The sequence below is a fragment of the Dermacentor andersoni genome, chromosome 7 (genome assembly GCF_023375885.2).
Source record: "Dermacentor andersoni chromosome 7, qqDerAnde1_hic_scaffold, whole genome shotgun sequence".
Taxonomy (NCBI): Eukaryota; Metazoa; Arthropoda; class Arachnida; order Ixodida; family Ixodidae; genus Dermacentor; species Dermacentor andersoni.
Genome location: NC_092820.1, coordinates 95,530,734 through 95,552,851, shown reverse-complemented (window position 1 = coordinate 95,552,851; position 22,118 = coordinate 95,530,734). Strand labels below are relative to the sequence as shown.

The 22,118-nt window shown below is 44.9% G+C and overlaps 1 protein-coding gene across 2 annotated transcripts; it reads right to left on the bottom strand.

Moving 5' to 3' along the window:
• Nucleotides 1-239: 239 nt before the first annotated feature.
• On the bottom strand, nucleotides 240-16,923 carry LOC126534098 (uncharacterized). 2 transcript variants are annotated; one of them, XM_055072072.2, is made up of 6 exons: nucleotides 16,625-16,923; nucleotides 8,039-8,090; nucleotides 6,264-6,352; nucleotides 5,112-5,207; nucleotides 2,315-2,365; nucleotides 240-503 (listed from the first exon to the last, which is right to left on the bottom strand). In XM_055072072.2, the coding sequence occupies exons 1-6, from the start codon at nucleotides 16,652-16,654 to the stop codon at nucleotides 447-449; spliced, it is 375 nt and encodes a 124-aa protein (XP_054928047.2). In that variant the 5' UTR covers nucleotides 16,655-16,923; the 3' UTR covers nucleotides 240-446. The 2 variants fall into 2 exon arrangements, with proteins under 2 accessions (XP_054928047.2, XP_050037274.2); XM_050181317.3 differs by lacking the exon at nucleotides 16,625-16,923 and adding an exon at nucleotides 9,723-10,560.
• Nucleotides 16,924-22,118: the final 5,195 nt, after the last annotated feature.

Genomic DNA, 22,118 nt, shown 5'->3' with positions numbered 1-22,118 from the left:
CATTAATATTTGTGGGTTACACTGAAGTCTTGAAACTACTTATTGAACAAATGCTTTTTTTTTTCTATTTCTATTCGTTGTGCGACATGCATGGGGAGTCGTTGATGAACTAAACTAGTGACATCGGTGGTATTTAGGGGATGTAGCGGAAAATTTTCTGGTTGTGACATTTTCTGTTGGCCTCATATACGACTGTGACCTATATATATGTATATATAATATATGCATAAAGAGATAGAGAAAGAGAGTATTTCTTTTATTTGCACATCTAGAATATGCCATCACAATAAATAATAAACCACCGAAGCGGTATTCTAAGACACCTGAAAACGAAAAAAGTCAGTCGGTGGATATACAAGGGGTGGAGTTTACGTTTGCGGTTATCATAGGCATCGTGATTCTGCAGAACGGTGCTCCAGCGCCTTCTCATTTCGTAGCTGTCTTTCTCAATTCTCTCGGACCAGTTTTCTATGGTAGAAGACTGCGCAGGATAGGAAATACGCCTGCAAATAGAAGCATGCGAAACGTTTCTTTTTTTTTTTCTTGCCCTAACTGATTGCGCGATAAGTGCTTCATCGAATTCAGCAAAAACGTTTTTTTGTTTTTTCTTCGAATACACAGCCTCGTAAATATGACAAAAAATTAAGCATTGGCTTTATGTTTTTTCGCGTTTCTATGGTCCTCACCAAGAAAAAAAATAAATCCCTTCGTTTACCTCAATATCTCTTTCCAGTGCGGTTTATGCAGCTGTGCGCGCCATGATAGCGTATCAAAGGTACAGTGCGAATTGAAATAATGATACTTAGAATGTGTTGCATACACCTTGAAACGCTTGTGATTAGACCTTTGCTGCAAATGGAAATAGCATGTGCGAAGTGTTTTAGTGAAGGGAGTGTGAAGGCGTAAATATAGAGCTTCGGTCTCGGTGCCAGTATGTTCCTATGTGGCTGGTACACATCTCTCATTGTTTCTTTGCAATGTTGTGCCTAAGGCCCGTATTATTCAAGTGGCTGCATAAGTGAATTCCATGTATACTGAACCAGTAATTGTTGATGTTTTCATTTTTGTTGCTTCTATAGAAGTTTCGCGCGGGCTGCCCATACTTTTTTTTTAACTTGCCGTCCAGCACCAGAACGCTTTTGATGACCCGGAGCGTGCAAAATATATGGTCAAACTGTGTTTCTGATGCTAATAAATAGTTGCCTCCGAAGGAGCTTATGGTCGTGTAATATGACTCATAACTGTGCAATTAAACCTTTGTGCACTGCAGATCCATCCTCGAGGCAAAATAGATAGACGAGCCAGTTGCAATGGTGTAGTTTTGTGCAATGCGAAACAATAGAGGGCTACGCAGACAAAAACACAACATAGGACGAATTCTTAACTGAACGTGGTGAAGCCAGGCGCTTCCTAGTCAAAGAATGTAGGCATTGAGAAATTGTACATCGTCCTATCTAGCATCGCGCTGCCGCATGCGTGGCGTTGTGCCTTTGTTTGATGACACTGAGGTAGTTTGACACAAGGAGGAAAGTAGTCACTCGATAAATGGAAGCACTATACAAATGTGACACGCATGCGTTGTTCAAGTGTCAATCCTGATTAAAAGCACGCGCTCACCTATTTGCTCTGTTCTTTTTCTCTCTCTATTAAATGCTTCTTCAAACATTTTCCAAACCTTAATACGAGTTCATCTTCAGTTTCTTCGTTGAAGAGAAAAGGCTATATACACTGTTTATTTGAAATCAAGCCTTACGTTGAAAAAGGAGGTGCCGTTGTGTTTCTGTCTGCGTAGCCCTGTTTTCTCGCCCGGCCTTAAAATGATAATTTCATGATTATATTTCCTTCTAACTAAACAGTTTATAGTTGAGTAGGTAACCAAGATTATAAAGAAGTCCTCATAGTAGCTTATGTTACGTCATCAAGCCATTTAAGATAAAGAGGACACTTACTTGAAGGACACTTCTTGTCATCAAGAAAAATTCGGTTTATACTACAGATAATAATACTAAAAGATCAGCGTTAGTTTCCTTGAAATTTTGAATCTCATAGCTCGGCACATAACCGTCAAAGTGAAAACAAATTTGTTTGGGTGAAAGTTTGCATGTTCGTGATTGTAGTAGAAAGCTAAATTGTCCTGCATGCCACAATTCTACCCACACTTGCATGGGCTAAGAAAATGACGCACTTCCATAAGTGAAGTTTCCTTCTCTAGGAACATTTTCAGGTTTCTTAAGCGCTCGGACTACGTTCGTGTGGATGCGCAATATTACTTTCGATAAATTTGAGCTTGCTAAACACATTCAGGTTTACTCACTTCCACAATTGCAAAGGCAAACATCAACGTTGCGGAAACAGGGTCCATCATCTGAAAAACAATAATTTTTTTGCTTTCATTTCCGTCTTATCTTAGCCAAAAAGGTTATACACCACCAAAATCAGACCATCCAAAATGATACTGCTTGATTCTTTTATTTATTTTATCCCAATACTGTAAGTTGTGCCAAAAGATTACACGAGCGGCAAGAAACGCTGTACAAGAACGTGCGTTGCAGTATCTACTATGCGATACACGATCATGCTGTAATACGGGAAAAGCAGTGTCAGCTGTTGCTCAAAAGAGTCAGAGGACTATATTGAGCAGCAGCTGAAACTGCTGTTCGGGACATAAATGATAACTCAGAAACAACCCATGTGATGTACGGCAAGACAGCGTTTGCTCAAGATCCGGTAAACCGGTTTCCGTCAATACATGACCGTTGATGGGTCAGACTCATCTGTAAGAACCCGTGAATTTTCCACAATGGACGACGACAAAGAAACACTTCGCCCAATTATTGTGTCATACCTTTTGCCCTAAGGTGCAAAACCAACTTGTTCGTGCGCCCATTTGATACCTAAGCACATCTTTTCTCGATATGCGGTAGCCCATCAGTGGGGAAAGTAAAATTGCTAGGAGAATAATAGCGGGTACCTCAACGAAACCAATCGGTGAAAATCAAAAGCTGGCCACGGCGGTGTCTCTCGTAGACGCTGCACAATACCCATGTGCAAATAGAGTGCTGTGATCACAACAAGACATATTGTGTCGTGGTATTATTCGGCATAGGCGCTGGCAACGAGATTGACACGTCACGCGTCTGCTGATGTGCCCATAACGCTTTGTCATGCGTGGCTCGCATGGCGATAAGCAGCAGGTTACACAAGAAAGCTATTGCTGACTTTCATAATCGTTTTCAATAGTTCCTGCCACACTGTCTGGTTCTTCATTCTACCCGTGTAATGCGACTTGTAATCCAAGCAACAACCTCGAGAACAGCCGGGTACCGCAATAACCTCTCATTCCTACTTGCCGTTGGTGATGGTTTAGTGTCCCGTACCTGTGCATGCTAAATATGCCGAAAAAAAGCACATGGTCCAGTTATCGCGGTGCGGCTTTGTAACATCGCACACTGCGACTAAATAACAGAATTATTTCTCACAAGGCTACTGTATCAGATGATATCGCTACGACATGCACGACACGTGCCGATCATTACAAGTGATCTTCGTGTTGCTCTCTCCCGATCCAGGCATGTATATAAACATGTTCCTATGGGTGGGCAGCGCAACCCGGACGAAGGACGAGAGGAAGTACACAACACGAGAGCAGCTATAATATACAGGAAATGTAAACACGTGTAACATGTTCTGTTACACATGTGAACATGTTTGTAAACATGTTCAACCACCAACTCGCCCAGCTTGCCGTCTTAATTAATGTATATAAAGCCTTGCGCCATAAACATCACGGCATTCTCCACGTTGCGCTCGGACTGTCAGGGTGGCCCAACGGCACCAAACGATACAGCTGCGAGCTCTTTAGCAAGTGGTGGATTGCAACGACCCACAGAAATAAAGCACTGCAATTATGGACTTCATCATTTCATTTTTGAAAGTCCTAAAAATTATAACTGAAGGGTAGATTATGAGGAGATCAGAAAAAAACTGAATTTCTTGTGGAAGAAAAGAACTACTGGATGAAGAAAATTCCAGTGCGGAACAATATAGCTTGATATATCCCAGTTTCTTGGCAGCATATTCCCATGGTAAGCCACGGATAGCTGGCACATTACTTTTGCTGCATACTGATTGTATACTCCGCAATATTTTTTAGCGTTTCCGCTTATATGCCCGCCTGGTAAATGCCCGCGATTTTTCCCTTGTTTCTCTTTCTTTGTTTCTTTTTCTTCTTATTTTTCATGCGGAGTGCTTGAGCATTTGAGCAATAACTAAAGCGCTGAGTCGACCATTATTTCCGACTGGTCACGCGCGGAGGGATGCGCAAACCGACATCGTGTTAAAAACGGGAAACCAAGGGTTTCCGCAAGCGACATCCTTCATCAGGCGTGAGGCATTTCACAGGCACACTATACTCGTGGCAGTTATACCTATACAACTCGAGTAAAGTGCACCTTTCTCTATATAGCGTAGCGTCTGTCAGCATACGAGAGTCAGCACTCGCTGGCTAGGACCTCTACAAGGTTCTTATTAATAAAATTATCTTCTGCCGTGGTTCGCGTGACATAGTTGAGTTCCCACTGTTAACAGTGTACTATCAGTACTCCGTCCGGTGCACCAAATCGTCTGTATGGGCTCGTTCCTCTCTACAGGAGCGATATCTTGCGGCAGTTGCCACCTGACCCGCCCGCCACGGCGTTACAACCACTTAAGTCGTATCACCAAGCTCTCTGATTGCGTTAAATTAAGGTTCGATAACAAAGGAAAGCGTTCGAGGTGTCCGCAAAAGCGTGCCTATATTTTGTATTCCACCATGTCATCCTCCGACTAGAGAGAGCTGGCACTAAACCGGTGTTGTAAACAGCTGCGAGCTTCCTACTAAAAAACTTCATATTTGACTTCTGACGGCCAACAGCTCAGACATGAAAAACGGATAGCATTTATATTACCCGCAAAGCACAACGTTTTGTGGTGTGTTTTTTTTTTCTGTCTGTCTTTCGTTTCTTTTTTTTTTTTTTTTTGCGCTGTCTACTGTCTCAAGCCATGTTGAAACATTAATGCAGCATCGCACCATGAAGCAATTTTATATTTGATATTTTTTCGTTAGCACTCACCTTGCTGTTTACGGCTGCCCAGACCGCCGCTCCGACGAGCCACAGTGTAAAGGGCACCATGGCTAAAATCCATGGAATCATCAGTAGAGATATTTTCTGCGTGCAACAAGACTACGTCAGCAGCAGCATTTTCGGAAAGCTATACAGGCTTGACTCTCCTTTCGTTTTAGAACATGGAATAATACGTGCTACTCTGAAGCAAAATAACATTGGCAAGCTTTCCTGTCAATGAGCTTCAGCGAGGCGCACACACCTGTTACCATCACTGTAATATGGTCAAAGAAATTATAGAAAAAATTACAGCCTTCAACCACTTGTTTTTGACCCCACTAAGTTAAGTTTCCTGCTAAGCACTCCTCCTAAAGGAGTTTCAGCGAAGACATAACTTTATTACGCATACTTTGGCCAATATCTACCAAGAAAAATTGCCAGGAAAGCACCACAGAATTGAGCTATATATAACCCCCCGAAGCTTCCCGCATACGTAGTGACACTTCCTTTCTTAAAAATGCATGCGCGTCAGGCTAATTCATAGAATAGCTCCCTACCTACTGATCTTGATGCACGCAGTAAAGCAAAATAACCTTGACCAGAAATTAGATGTAACACAAAAGGTAACGTCCCTTTCCAACTTTAATTCTATCTTTACTTCTATATTTTCTCTCACAGTGACATCACCGCATCAGAATTGCTGGCATCGGCTGACAAGTAGAACTTTAACGGAATCTCGCTGATATTGACGTACATATCTAATTCCCATGACTGACCATACTTCCTAACAATACACTTTAAGAACAGGTTACACCCTTTGGAGTCTATATTTGCCACACGACAATAATCGCCATCTATCTTGCCCACATTTCCTTTCTTGAAAACGCTGCGCTCATTACTTCCCTGTCTAGAATGCTCTGTCATGCTCATATCGCGTATGCCCTTCGTGACTTGGAAGTAGCGGGCTCGCAGCGTTAAAGAAAGGAAATGCGGGCAAGTTACATGACGATTATTGCTGTGTGGCAAAATTACACCGCAAAGGGTGTAAACTTTTCTTAGAGTGCACAAGCAAAGGCAGAAAATAAATCATGAATTCTTTTCTTCTATGATTGAAGTAAAACTCGAGATATCTAGGAACGCTACTGAAACAGAAAAACTTACGTCACCAACTCCTTTGACAAACAATAACGAAGCGATGAGCAACAGCGCTGCCATGCAAATCCACGTCAAGTGGAAATCTGAAAATGTGGCTAAAAGAAAAAACAAAAGTTCCCCAAATGGTGACATATATATAGCTTCCGTATACATTAACAGTGCTTTGAGACCTGCGTCTTGTATATTGAAAGGCAGTTACGCGGCATAAAAATGACAACCATTCCTCTCTGTGAAGATGGAATGGCAGCGAAAGCTGACGACAGTCAAGGCTCTCAAACGAAAAACAAAGTGATTTCGCTGCCATTCCATTTTCACCGAGTGGAATGATTGCCCGGGCTCGCGATTGTCGTTTCGTTCAGCATCGCGGGAATGTTCTTCGTCGGTGGTCGTTTCGCGCCGGCGCCGTTTACATTCTCGTTGCCGTTCCCTCCGGCGCTCCTCGTACGCATGTTGTTGTTCGGGTGCACGAACTATACGTGTCTGCCCCATCGATAACGCAGCTGTTTTTAGCGGCGAGACCTCTCTTGCTTATATACCGCGATAACCTTGACGCCGCGCTATTTTTCACAGCGAGCGTTCTAATCTGCTCCGCATTTTGACATCTGCGCCGCCACACTGCACCAGTACGTCATCACACACAAAGCAAACAATGAAACCCATTGTGTGTATGGGTTTGCTAGAAATTTGTAAGTCTGTTTCTGTTGCCGGACGCCGAAGAAACTACGGAAGGTTAGTAATATACAGCTTTCGCTGCAAAATCAAGCTTTAAACTTCATTGGTGTTTTCTGAACTTGTAGCAAACTTGCGAAATGTCGCATTTCATCTAAAGTAATTATCAATTTTGCATGCGCACGCGAAAAACCGCTCCTGACACAACGGCAGTCTCGGGAATCAATGGTGTTTTGCAGTTCCGGAAGCAGGATTCGCCAAATCACAAATGCAAACTAGTATTAAAAGTTGCCTGTTATCCTCGCATTGGGACGTTGGGTAAATCCACATATTATCGTATTGTCAAGGAAAAAAAATTAAATTAAATTATGGGGCTTTACGTGCCAAAACCACTTTGTGATTATGAGGCACGCCGTAGTGGAGGACTCCGGAAATTTCGCCCACCTGGGGTTCTTTCACGCGCATCTAAATCTAAGTACACGGGTGTTTTCGCATTTCGCCACCATCGAAATGCGGCCGCCGTGGCCGGGATTTGATCCCGCGACCTCGTGGTCAGTAGCCCAACAGCATTCCCACTGAGCAACGTCGGGTTTATTGTGAAGGAAGAAAGACATTACAATATGCATAATGTGAACGGGAAGACTGCACATGGGTTGAAGCCCAGACCAGAATGGTAAAGTAAAATTAAAGGATAAGTGTAGCGGATAAACAACTCGTCATTCAACCCTCACAAGAATTTCTGGCTAAGCAAAGCAACTCATTTATCAGTAATACCGTCAGAAATAAACCCTGAGTTGCTTTTTGACATATATTTTTAGCGTCCGGAATGGGGAACTGGGGAGCTAAACAGATAACGTTGCAGCTAACAATACATTTTCAAAATTTTTTTTCGTTTCATTCACGTATTTACACGTGCACGAAACGTCTACAAAAGCTGCCCGAATAAATACCCCTTTGCGATGGAAATAGGACTCAATTTTTAACGGTTAAGAAGACGAGACCGGTCATTCCTGAACTACGGCACGCCACATTGCGATGATCCGCGAATTACTATTCGAGTATTACAACTATGTCAGGGTTGTGTGCCATATTAATATTTGATGCATACTTACAAGAGTGGCCATACGATGCGGACCCTGCCAGGATAATGAAAATACTTTGTACCTGTGCAAAGGAAAGGAACGAAAATTGGCGCCGTCCTTAAAAAGTTCTTACCACGCGACTTACGTTACATAATTTTTCTCTAAGACAACCTCTATAAGGGGCTAAGATATCAATGTCCCCCACCACATAAAGCATTAACAAAGGAGGAGGCGGCAGGATGGCGGAGACTGCAAACGGGCTCCTTCCCAAACTTACACATACTAGGTAGGATGTTCCCCACGTAGTATAGCGTAATCTGTCCGTGGTCTGGAGCTAAACCAACATTATACCACATTACATGGGAGTGTACAAGAAACCAAGCATTCCACAAACACAAAACACCAAGTGCGGAGCAATGGGAGAGCTGGCTCACCAGCCGCGAGCTAGAGGCTCAAAAAGCTCTAATAGCGCACGCGTGCGAGGCGGCCCGGCTCAGTGGAGCCCTGGACTAGGGGCCCATCCACGGCTGAAGAGGACCCAAGCTTCAAGAATGAAGACTTCGGCCTCGACCCGCTAAAACCTTAAAAGAGTCAATAAAGTTTTCCATTCCATTCTAAAATAATACTATCGTCTCTACTAATCGCACATCCGGTGAAAACTCATTGTAGGGTAATTATAACAACGTTAACAGTCACCTAATGACATCAGCACGAAGTGGCACAGAAAGTAAGATAATACACAGGTCGCCGCTTTACAACATTGCTAGGGGTTATGGTGATAACCTTGGAACAAGCGGCTTAAGCCCGGCAAGCGAGGCCGGCAATTGTGCCATCTGTAATGCCTCTTTCGGTGTATCTAGTTTGTCACCGCACATCTCAAAGTCCACAGTCTCGAGGAAGCACAAGCGGAAGGCGCAATATGTATTTTCTTACGATCTGTCAGATTTCTGCAAAAACTCAACTTTGTTCGCAATCGCGTATAATTCCCCTTGTCCAGTGAGCATCAAGTAAGACATCTGGCTCCGCAGTATTGGGCCGCCAGGATTACACGAAGTTGTTTCTTGTCGCCCAACTCGCGGCAATATCGAGATTGTGAAGCTGCGCACCGTTTCTTTAACGACCAAGCTGGCGCGTATGATGAGCCGTGTACTGATGATCCCAAAAAAGGACACCGCGGCCTCCGAGGGCTTACCCTCGAGCGTTCGTGCAGCGGCATTCCGAAACTTCCGAAAATGACAACGAATAGCCTCCTTCGTGAGTTGAGACAATGTCGCTACTATCACTTTTGGGAGGCTTGATAACTTTCGCAGCTCCCGCACTCAGAACGCCGAAAGCACCCCTAAGCACTCAATAAATTACAACAGCAGCGCAGGCACGACACCGTATGATTTGTAAATAATTAAACTGATATATAACGATGCTACGGCGGGTATTCTAGAATCTGGACGTTTCGCGAAGACATATATAGGTGGACACAAGGCGCTCTCAAAGTATGATATCAGCATTCTGCAAACAGCGGAACTTGTTTTCGATTGCATGCAACGTCGAAACTAGGTGCTATTTTTAAACGTTCAAATTAAGTACAATGATGTGACATCGGTTCAACGACAAAAGAAAATATCCCACCTCTTAAACGCGTAAGCAGTAAAAACGCAAGAAAACATGCGGTTTCGGAGCAACAACAAGAAAAATTTTAAATGAACCATTTGCTCACCACCGAGATCATACCGATGAAGATGTTGCCAGTCCTGAGCTCAAAATAACCCAAAAATTTCTTCATGGCTCCCGTATGTCTGTGCCTTGTCTGGTTCGTCTAGTTCCTCTCCGACTGTACACGTCCCGATCCGTTTGTAATTAACGTAATTAGCTCTCGACGCGCCTTAAACGCCGCCAGCAATCCGAGGTGCTACCAGCCAGACATCGTGCGTCGCGGCCGGCTCGACATCCCGGAAATGACGTCACGAGTGCGGACGAGCTTATCAGCCGCTGGCGCACGTGTGACGCTTCCGAATGAGCAGAAGAGGCAGCAAGAAAAAGAAAAGACAAGCCAAGGAAGAATGCATTTGTAGGTTGGTTGAAATCGTACGCGCGAAAAGCCCGGTAGTCGCTAAAAGTTTTTTTTTTTTTTGTTCTGGTCACATTATTCGTACTTTCATACTGACAGATTCACCGTACGCCTAAATTGTACGCGCATTAGCGATGGATAGTGTGCGGAATGGAACACAGTCTCTCCAATGCGAAAACTGGTGATAAAAGTCTTCCTGCAGTCGACAGGAAGACGTTAATCTAAACCACACGTGGCTAGCGGCAGGACGCATCACAAGTGCGTTGATTCAGTCTTAACTAGCCGCCCATGTCTTATACGCTTATACACGACCTTACGTTATTAACATTAAGACAGGCCGTGTAACTGCGCCACCTAGCTGCAGGAAACATCATATCGGCACCGTTCGCTTCCACCGTTACCTCGTTCGGCACCGTTACTTCAGTATGGTAATTAAGCTTGACCATTTGTAGCCAAAAACTTAAATACTTGCTGACTTCCGTTCCAATGCAGTAATGTACCACGCCGGCAAAAGCTGTGGAGTGAAGGGGCAATCCAGATGACGCAAGAAATAAGCTTGTTCGCATTCCTTATATTTTAAACCATTGTTAGCACTCGAAGAAGTATGCTCTACGCACATTTTATAGACGTAAGGGCGCTATTGAGCAACGGCATGAATATTAATTGCTACTGTCGATAATTAGTGATACACCCATTAAGGCAGCTATATATCCTTTTCTATAATATTCTACAATTCAGAGAAACAAACCGCGCCTGTAAGTTAAGCAAGAACCTCTTCAAGGCAGAAGTTCTGAGTCAACAAAGCGTTTTATTCTCACATACGACATGATGTAAACAAAATGTCACTTTATTATTTAAGCCACTACGAAATGGAGCGATAATTTGCGCGCCTTGCCAATCTTCTTCAACCGCCAAGGTAAAATAACAATTTAGATGCAAATTTAAAGCAACTGCCATAGTGTATTCTTCCCGCACACCTGTACATGCCTGACCATTCGAAATAGGTGCTTGAAAGGTTGCTCTACGGCTCTCAAGGCCTTGAGGGCTTTGTGCAAGTTCTTAAGGGCTTGTGAATTGTGCGACCGTCTTTGAAATTTGCAGCGCGTAGCGTCGCATGTTTGTGAGAATTTTTCTCACTTTTCTTTTCTTCTACCACCTTTTATTCTCTTTACCCCTTTCCCCAGCAGAGGGTAGCCAGCCGGTATTTACACTGGCTAACCTCCCTGTCTTTCCTTGCCTTTTGTCTCTCTCTTGCCAACCACTTTTATCTCTAAGGCCAATCTTTTTCAGTGACATTGTTGTACACAGACTCTACGTTAGCGTGGAATATGTCCACTGCAACTGACGCTTCGCATCCGATCACACGCGTTGAACCTTAGCGGCAGACAACAGACGTTTCCACAAATGCTAACGTCAGAAATGCTTATCATCTTTCGTCCTCTCTCTCCCACGCACTCTTTCTCTTTTACGCCACCCCGTTTTCCTTCCTTCACTCCTATCATGCTCGGCTTTCAGAGCTCTATTCACGGTGTTCCCACCGCTTTGTCAGCACCTCTAGACTCTGAGAAGGTCTCAGTGTTCGAAGGAGGACGTCATGAGGATAAAGCAGGGGCATGCTCTGAAGAAGTCAAGGAACCAGGCGTTCATGTGCATGCGGGACAGTGACTCTTTGCTTTTCGAAGCCTTTCAACGCCAAGCATTCTTTGCCTCGTTCCAGGCTTTATTGGGCGGGTATGTTGCTGCCCCGTGTATTTTCAGGCCTGTTCAACAAAAATAAATGCATGGCTGACGCCGCGGTCGAACCTCTGACTTCTAGCTCAGCAGGCCAACGATCTAACCAAAAGGTCACGATATTTTTCTTTGTCTCTCTTATTGGTTGCACCAAAATCTCACGCACACTTCACGCATACGGCTGTCATGCAGTGCTTTATCTCAGTAGTTCCTTGCAGCTCTGTGGAAGCTGCAGCGCTCCTTAGTCAACAGAAAGGCCCAATGCCCCTCAAGTATAGTGTTCATCCGCATCGTCTGCTTAGTGTCTGCTTACCATCCTGCCGAAACATGTTCCCCGGTTTGTGTACTGACTCAGCAAAGGTTCTGGTGTTGCAGCCATAAACTGAGTTTGCTTGATTAAGACAGCAGGTCCTCGCTTCATTTATACGCTTTCTCATCAATTCCTTGAAGCTTCCTTAGCCAGCAGTAAAATTGAAAGGACTTATATATATGTTCAGCCCCGCTGCATCGTCTGTTCGGTGTCTATTTTGCTTTTTCTTGCCGCCATCACATATCCTACTAGAGACGAGTAGTAAACTATTGATGCGTTGAACAATTAGGCATTTATAGCGTTTCACATCGTCAACGCATTTCCAGAGCTAATCTTGTGGAGCTATTTGCTAATTGTAAATCAAGAAACATTTACTGTTTGGCACCATCGCTGCAGTCCTCGCAGCGCGAAAAGAAAAAACAGCTCATCGCAATATTAACGACAAAATATACGTAATGCGTGATGCGCTGCATGAGATCAGGCTAAAGTATTTACTTATTTTCTTTTATTTGAATATACTGCATGCCCTTCACGGCCCATGCAGGAGTGGTACAAAAATGTAATGATAAAAAAATCATTGTGACAAGTCAATACACTCAATGCGCTTGATAAAAAAAAAGAATCGATGTTATTGCAACACAAAATATCGTTATTTAACTTGTTCCACTGGGAAATGGCCGACGGAAAAAGGGAATGTTTGTGAACATTAACACGACTTGGGAGAAGATCAATTGTTTTGGAATGATTTAGCCTGGTTGAGCGTTTTGGAGGATTTGCAGGTAATGAGAACGTGCTACATTACATTATGGGGTTTTACGTGCCAAAACCACTTTCTGATTATGAGACACGCTGTAGTGGATGACTCCGGAAATTTCGACCACCTCGGATTCTTTAACGTGCACTTAAATCTAAGCACATGGGTGTTTTCGCATTTCGTCTCCTGCGAAATGCGGCCGCCGTGGTCGGGATTCGATCCCACGACCTCGTACTCAGCAGCCCAACACCATAGCCACTGAGCAACCACAACGGGTCAGAACGTGCTATGTGGAAACGACCATGGTATATTTGATAGATGAATTTTAGTCGCGCAATTGCTCTTCTCTGTGAGAGGGATTTTAGGTTTGCCCTTGCTAGCAGACCTGAGATACTGGACTGCCTTTTGTAATCCGAATATACAAACCTAATTGCTAATGTTTGCATGCGTTCTATTTTATTTATAAGGCATTTTTGATGAGGGCTCCAGATTAGATCAGCGTATTCTTGGCATGGTCTTATTAGTGTTTTGTACGCATTTAGTTTGAAGTGTGGAGGGGTTGCGCGCAGTTTCCTTTTTAAAAAGAATAGTTTCCCTATGGCTTTTTGACACATGGTCAAAATACGAGGCTCCCAGTTAAGGTTAGGCGTGAGTTTAATGCCTAGGTATTTTACCTGGTCGCTTTTGTTGATTGTTGACCTTCCGATCGAATATGTAAAGTTAAGCGGAAGTTTCTTATTTGTGAAAGACATTTAATGTGTTTTTGATGTGTTCAGTTTCACGCCCCAAGTGTTGCACCAAGAGTTAATTGTTTGCAGTGAATTATGAAGTTCTTTCTGGTCTTCTGAGTTGTGTACGACTTTGTACACGACACAGCCATCAGCAACAGGCGCATCTGAATTTAGTTTTTAATGCAAAACTGGATGTCGGCAATGCACATCAAGAACAAAAGTGGCGCCAGAACTGATCCTTGAGGTACTCCGGAGTAGACAACGAGTGGTTGTGAAAGATGATTATCGATTGCAACGCTCTGTTTACGATTGATTAGAAAACTGTTGATCCAGAATATTATTTTTATTACTAATACCAAAAGCGGATAATTTTGTGAGTAAATCCTGGTGCGGAACTACGTCAAACGCTATAGAAAAGTCTAAAAAAACTGCATCTAATTGGCCATCATTATTAAGTACGTTAGCTATGTCAGGAGTTAACTCAGCTAGCTGAGTTATAGTTGACAGGCTTGACCTGAAACCGTGTTGTTTATATAGAAGTTCGTTTGTTTCTAGGTGAGTTATTATGCCCTTATATATCACGTGTTCCATTATTTTGCAGCATGAGCTTGTGAATGACACTGGGCGGTAGTTATTTAAATCTAATTTTGAGCCCGATTTATGTATTGGAATTATTGCAGCTTTGCGCCAATCGTCTGGTAACAATGATGTTTGAAGTGAAAGAATATTTTAAATAGATACTTTGATCTCCAGCTTGCGTACCGACTTAAGAATGAGTTAGAAATCTGATCGGGGCGGTATATTTTTTAAGATCGAGCTTATGCAATAGAGACAGTATGCCCTCTTCACTTACAGTTAATTCTTCCATTGGTATTATGACATCGTAAGCTGTTAAAGCTGCATTTGTAGCATGTTTCGTAAAAACAGTCTGAAAGAAGTTAGTCATCACTTTAGCAATGTGTTCAGGATTCTGAATAACATGATCCGGGATATTGATTTGCTTTATTTTTTCTCGTTCATCTGACAAATATCGCCAGAATTTGCGAGGGTCATGCGCCATAAATGAAGGTAATGTAGTGTCAAAGAAACGGGCTTTTGCTGCCGATATTTTTTGTTTGAATGTACCGATAAGATCGTCTAACGTGCACTTGGTTCCCTTTTTCCGCCGTTGTTTTATTTTTATTTGGATTATTTCACGTGTTATCCACGGGTATTCTCGGTTAACGCGTTTTTTATTTTGAATGAAGGTGTTTTCGCAATACTTAACAATATTTCTAAAACGCGCCCAGAGTTATTGTACATTTCTTAGTTCACTGAATGAATGAAACTGGAATTCTAGGAAACCTAGTACAGTAGGATCATTGGCGCGTGTATAATCCTTAAATTATGTAGGTTGTGGTTTTTTGCATTTTTGCGTCGTTGAAATGGGACAGGTTAGAATAAGCGCTTTGTGGTCTGAAATGCCATTCTCGATGGACACGGAAGATCCTTCTAATGTACTGCTTATAAGAACTAAGTCAAGTAAAGATGATGATGTTGAAGTGATACGGGTCTTATCAGTTACCATTTGGTTCAGTGAAAACGTAAATGCCACGTCTAGCAGTGATTCTCAACTTGCGACATCACGGCCGTCGTGGGAGCGGTTGTTCCAGTCTATTCCGGGAAGGTTAATATCGCCGGCAATAATAAGCTTTTATCTAGAATTAGTATGTTTTGAAAGGTAATCATTAATCTGATCGATGAAGTCATGTGCTGCATTTGGGGGCCGATAAACGCCCCCTACAGTTATGTTTTTGTCACAATACGTCATTTTGCACCATAAGCTTTCATGGTCGGGAATACCATCAAGTTCTAAGGACTTTATATTATTTTTAATTGCTATCGCGACACCGCCGCCTCTTTATCCTCTGTCTTTACGGAACAGTTTGTATGAAGGAGGAATAACTTCAGGATCACGTACGCCAGGGTTAAGCCACGTTTCTGTTATTACTAAAATGTGATGTTGATGAGACAGGATCAGGTTTTCTAATTGACCAAATTTATTTAACACACTTCGGGCATTTAGAGAAAGGATTCGTAGAGTATTGGTACTGGGCTGTCATTTTGAAACTTTCTTGTTTCTATAGGATTTTAGCGAAGTCGAAGTGGAAAGGAACTGTTTTGAAAGACTTGCTTTCTGCGGTAATTCAGTGCTAATATTCTTTTCTGGTTCCCAAGTATACACTTTTTCATCGATTCTCAGTTTGTCGAATGTTAGCCCAACTTTTGCTCCGTTTGCCCTTTCATTTACCGTGCGTGCGCATTTCCCTTACTCTCTTAGAAAAGTCTTCGCAAACAGTTAATGGTGTGCCTTTCAGTTTGTGGCAGCAAGATAAATTTTTTTTTCGGCGTAATAAAACAATCTAAGGATGATCGGGTGGTCTCGGTTACTTGTGCAGGTGCCTATCCTGAGAGATCTTTCAAGGGTTTTCACTTCAATGCCTAGCGTTCCTTTTAAAACGTTTTCTCTCAATATCTTTTCGAGTGAAACTATATCTTCGTTAGGTTTTTCCGTTACGCCGTAAATAATCAAGTTGTTCCGTCGACTTCTATATTCTAAATCGTCCAATTTCAATGCAAGATCATGGATTTGATCTTTCGTGGTGTCATATTTATTTTCACATTCGGCCAACTTCTCCTCGCAATACTTCAGTCGTTCCATGTCGTTTTCAATTGCGGCAAGCCTAGTTTCCATGTTATCAACTGTTCGCTCAAGCTTTTTCAAGTTAGTTACTAGTTCTTTTAACGTTCTGTTGGTTTTAGATTGTTCTTTCAGAATTTTTTTCAGAATGTCGTTATTAGGACGAGTATCCGATTCCGAGTCTGACGTCAGACCGGGGTTAAGCTCGACATCGCCCAATGTTAGTAGCAATAGCTTAAATACATCATAGCACTCAACAATCACTACAGCGAGAAAGTGTGGACTTGGAAGCACTGTCAGCGTTACATCATTGTCCCGTAAAGAGGGTACAGATTAGCTACTGACCTGCACAACGAAAAGAGCAGGAATAAGCATGGTCGTCTGGTCGTGAAGCGGATGGGTTCATGGGTCGGGTTTATATGCTGCCGAGTGCCTGGTAAGGTTGACGTGACCGCATCCGTGACGTGGTCGCTGCGTAGTTGAAGGGCGTCGATCGCGATCAGAGTCTGCGCAGATTTGTTGTCCGGTGCTCTGTCATCCGAAACCACTGGCATTGTTCCGTTTGCATGCATATGTGTGGCCTGCCCGGTGGTGAGCCCGCTTGGCCACAGCGCAACCTGCACAACGAAAAGAGCAGAAATAAGCATGATCGTGTGGTCGGTGACGCCAAGTACAGATTTATTTATTTATTCATTTATTTATTTATTTATTTATAGAATACTTTCAGACACCAAAGGCACTACAGAAATGAGTGGTGCAAAATGTCAAGACGTGCAGCTAACAACAATAATATTACACGGCATCTTGTAAAGCGATCTTGAGCTCGTGGTCACCAGTTATGCTTGCGATTATGGAAGGAAGGAGGTTCCATACGACACCTGTTCAAGGGACAAAAGAATCATTACACAATTTTGTTGGAAAAGACGGTAGGCCCACCTTGAAAAGATGATCGGTCCTTGAAGATATATAATGAGGTGGATGAAAGACGACGTCCTTCAAATCATTGTTATAATAAATTGCGTGAAAAAGATTAAGGCCGAAAGATGACTTTCGGCGCAATGAAGGGACAGGCAAGCTTAAGGCTTTCTTCAAAGAACACAGAATCAATAGAGGACAATACCCTCCTCCACACAATAACCTCTCACGCGAAGACGCCGTAGTATGGCGACAATTAAAACCAAGACATACCCCCTTTAAACAGACCACGTACAGGCAATACACCCTACACTATACTCATACAAATATCCCCTTTATAACGACTGCGCCTCCTCACCACATGGCCGTGCCCCAACATAAAGGCCCCAACGTAACCCCACACACTAGCAGTGGGAGGCCGTGCTGACTTGTTCGGACCCTCGTGACCAGCAGCAACTGGTGCGGCGGGCCCGGGAGACAGCAAGAGCCGCAGGAGCCCTGGACTGGTGGCGCCTCCTTGCACAAGCAGAAAGACACCTGCTTTCGTTTTTTCTAAGAAATGTATTTCCTCCTGCTCCTTCTCATAGACGTGGCACTGGTATGGCGTAGATAATTCGTTAACATCAAACGTGCTGCGCGAGTCTGATTGGCTTCAAAAGTTTGATTGAGAATGGCCTTAGTAGGATCCCATATGACGCACGCGTACTCTAATTTTGTAAAGGGTTAACTTCTGGGACGATGGGACACAAAAAATTTTCGACAGAGATAACCAAGCATGCGATTCGCGTTGTTAGTTTTATATTCGGCAGGCGTGTTCCACGAAAGATTAGACGAGATGTGAACACGAAGGTATTTATAATTGTCCATAGATAGTAATGGAATAATGCTTAGGAAGTGTGTCCGACGACACCCTCGCGAGCATGGCCACCGCTCCTGACATGGACTCTCTGCTTTGGCAGATAAGGGAGTTCGACCGTGCTGCGGTCACTCGTCAGCTTTCGCTGCTGTTTTCCACCGCGCAACCGTCCTCGCCTTGGCCTGCCAACCTTCACCAGCTCCTACAGGACTAAGTTTGCGCCGCTCTGCCTTCAGCCTACGAGACTCCGCCGGTGCCGACACCCGTTTCCTTTACAGAGGTCAATGCACCGCTCAGCTATGCCGACGCTGTCGCACAGCCACCACCTCGCTCCATTGCTCCATTCCCATCGGCCGTGCCTCTGCGTCCAGCTCCTCACTTCGTTCAGCCGACGTGCCCACACAGCAGTGGACAATGGCGTACTCTCGACAACCAGCCCATATGTTTTGAGTGTGGTCTACCTGGCCACGTTGCACGATTTCGCCGTCGCCGCGCAACATCCTACCACCGTAGTTTCGACTCCGATCCATGTTTCACCGTACACGTCGTCCTCCGCATCTCGGAACCCCAGTCAGACGTCTTCATACTCGGACCAGCGCCCTCTTTTTGACCGACCGCTGTTAGCCATCGCCTCGACGCCACTTGCCCCATTCGCCGATGCGTCGTCGTCCTTCTACTCCGGAACGGGAGAAATAATTGCTGCAGTTCCAGAGGCAATAACTGCGTCACCCACGAAATGACCAAGGCCTCTCCCTTCTGCGACTAATGCTATTGATGTATATGTGGACGGCATCGCTGCACTCGTCATCGTCGACACTGGTGCCGCAGTTTGCCAAACTAGTGCCAAACTTTCCCGCTCCGTCATAAAGGTTACGACACCGCTGTCAAACCTATCACTTCGTACTGCCAGCGCAGACCGCATCACGCCGGCGGCTGCACGTACTACCCGTGTTGTGATTAACGGCCTCCTCTACGTCGTATAACTTTTGGCGCTGCATTGTTCCTACGATCTTGTTTTGGTATGGAACTTTCTTTCCTCTAATAAGGTCGTGATCGACTGTTCTCGTGCTAAAGTGGAATTTCGAGCGTTTAGGGACGCCCCGTCTCTTGACGCAAGCTGAAGATAAATTATTTGTTCAGAAGACGTCGAAATACGACCGCACTCGTCTTCCCTTGCCACGGTGTCCTGCAACATCATTGCCCGCGCAAGCGCACTTTTTACGCCATCTGCCATCTTCGTTTGTCCCAAATGTTCGCCGCTGCCTTTTGCTCTTTTCGAAGTTTGTGACGGCGTCAGCAGAATGCTCGGCTCCAACCAGTTGTCATGTCCCCTCACTTTGCTTCGTAGGAAGTGCGTAGATCGCATCCGGTGTGTCGACTCTGCTGTTATTATGGACATGCCAATTGGTTCCGTCACCACTCACGAGGTCGCTGGAGTGACCTGTACGCCTGCGCAAGAGCCGACTTCGAGCGATGTTCTGAGTAGCTGCAACGCTGGCACTTTGACTGTTTCACAACGCGTTCTGCTTCTACGCCTTCTCGACAAGTTATGTTATTCTTTCGATTGCCAGCATGTTTCTTTCGGCCACACGTCATCTGTCTTTCACTGCATCGACACGGATACCAATGCGCCACTGCGACAAAGACCATATCGTGTGTCCGCGACAGAGCGCCGTGTTACCGACGACTAAGTAGATGATGTGCTCAAGCGCGGCGTCATCCAGCCTTCGAATAGTCCCTGGTCGTCCCCAATTGCTTTTGTTAAAAGGAGGATGGATCGATTCGTGTCTGTGTAGATTACCGCCGACTTAACAAAATAACTCACAAAGATATTTACCCTTTGCCAAGAATTAACAATGCCCCTGACTGCCTCCGAGGTGCGGAGTGGTTCCCTTCCATTTACTTACGCAGCCGCTATTGGCAAGTCCACCAATCTAAAGCGGAATTTGCCACACCAGATGGCCTACATGAATTTCGGGTCATGCCTTGCGGGCCTTGCAACGCCCCCGCAACATTTGAGCGTCTGATGGACAACCATTTGCTTGGTTTGAAGTGCAAAACGTGCCTGTGCTACTTATATGCATGATGTGGGTATTTTTTCATTTGATTCCCCCCCCCCCCCATCTCTGCAGGCTAGAGGAAGTATTGAAGTGCCTAATTGACACCGGCCTTCAGCTCAATCTGAACAAGTGCCGTTTTGCCGCACGTCAGCTCACCATCCTTGGCCATGTGGTAATAAAAGCCGGTATTCTTCCTGACGCCGACAAGCTTCAGCAACTGGTATCTTCGAGTAAAGCGAAATCTGCGACCGTCACGCAACAGCCAGTGCCGCCCTCTTGAGGAGCGGGTTGCGCGCTCAGCGGCTCACCCACGACATATTCACTCCATGAACAAGTTGCCTCCGCGTTAAGTTCTGTGTTTGCAAGCCGTGCTGGAAACTTGCAGCGCGGCCTAGTGTGAAGATGAAGTGCACTTGGCCTCCGGCGCTTGCACAGCGGGCGCGAGTGGAGAGGACGAAGTGAGAGCAAAATAGGATTTCTGGCGGAGGGCCATCTGTTTCGTTCTTTACAATATTGTTACGTGTAGCTGAAGCCCAATACTATATGCAATTTATTTACAGGGAAGATAACGGAAGGCCAAAATGGCGATGCTATATCAAGCCGGCCCACGTCGTCTTCTTCTTTCCCCCCAGTGCAGCCACACTGTGGCGGCTGTTCCGTGGCAATATATTGATCTATCGTAAAAAAAAAAAAAAAAGTCGCAGTTTCGCCTAAAATTCGAAGCATCGGCTGCGATAGCGAATTAATGGACAGCTATACGAAGTAAGGATAGTAGTTTTATCGGCGCTATAAAGTTGTAAACATAGGCATACTAAGTAAATTAGCAAGCATGGTGTGAGGCACGCCAAGCAAGCGTGAACACATCTCACTCGCTGACCAAGGAAATTCACTCTCAGAACTCTGGAGTGAGGAAGTACGCCAGCAGCAGCGAGCGCATTGACTTTCATACTGTGTCACACATAAACCTGAACTAAGCCGCGTAAAGACAGTGCACGGGTGCACTCTGTCCCTGTCGCCGATGGCTTTCAAGACACAGCAGCCCAAGCGAGCAGGCGCGGCCAGCCGGAGTAAAACGCACCCCCCCCCCCCTCCCGTACCCTGCCCCCGGAGCCTTGCGCTCAACCGAAGGCGGCACGCGTCCTCCCGGCTTTCCTCGCTTACGTGCGCGAGATTGAGCCACCTATCGCCGCCTCACCCTCGCACGCTTCCACTCGCATATGCAGCATACGGTGCACGGCGAGGATCTTGTCGCCCTTGGACTTTATACCTCACGGCGACGGCAGGAATGATACTGAAGTGTCCATTAATTTGCCATCGCAATCATATCAATATCAAGGTTATACTAGTATAAACTCGAAATGGAAGTTCTACAATAAATCGTGTTCGTGACTGGATGGAGCCTACACAGAGCGGGCCCAGGTGGCACTTTTGCTCATGTCTTCCTTTGGCTGAATAGCTTCCTTTGGCTACAGTGCATGATGTGGCGCTGGCTGGGTTTCTTGCCTGAAATAGAGGACACCTGCTCTGAAGCACTATCTATTTTATAAACGAGTTGCTGGCCACATTCTTTGGCGAACGCTCTCTTGAGACGCAGGTACTGTCTCGCGAGAGCTTCCTATCTCTCCTCTGGCCCCTCCCTCTTTTTCAAAAAGAAAGGTAAAGTTTATTCATTCATTCATCGTGGCGTATGAATGCTGCGGTAATGATGTGTCGCCTTTCTCAGTCGCCTAGGCTGATTGATCGTTGCCCGACGCGTTCGTCGCCAAAACCTGCTGCGTGTGTCTTGTGGAGATGCGCCCTTTTCATCTTGCCAGCCCACCAGGCCTTTGCTTAAGCTGACTCCCATAGTGCGTCGGATCTTCATAATTTTAAGCGAATGGTCGGATGAGTAGCTGGCCTCGACGGATCACACGAGTGGACAAAGAAGGCAGTAGACCCCACGCCCTGTGGAAATCGATGTTATGCGAAGCAGTGTCCGGGGAGCCTACCAACATTACGAAACGACCAT

Excerpts from the sequence above, each read along its gene's own strand:
- LOC126534098 (XM_050181317.3), bottom strand. The coding sequence starts at position 9,788 with ATGAAGAAATTTTTGGGTTATTTTGAGCTCAGGACTGGCAACATCTTC. Across the intron at positions 8,091-9,722 it reads TCATCGGTATGATCTCGGTG|GTACAAAGTATTTTCATTAT; the intron begins GTGAGCAAATGG and ends TCCTTTGCACAG. Across the intron at positions 5,208-6,263 it reads TTGTCAAAGGAGTTGGTGAC|AAAATATCTCTACTGATGAT; the intron begins GTAAGTTTTTCT and ends TGTTGCACGCAG.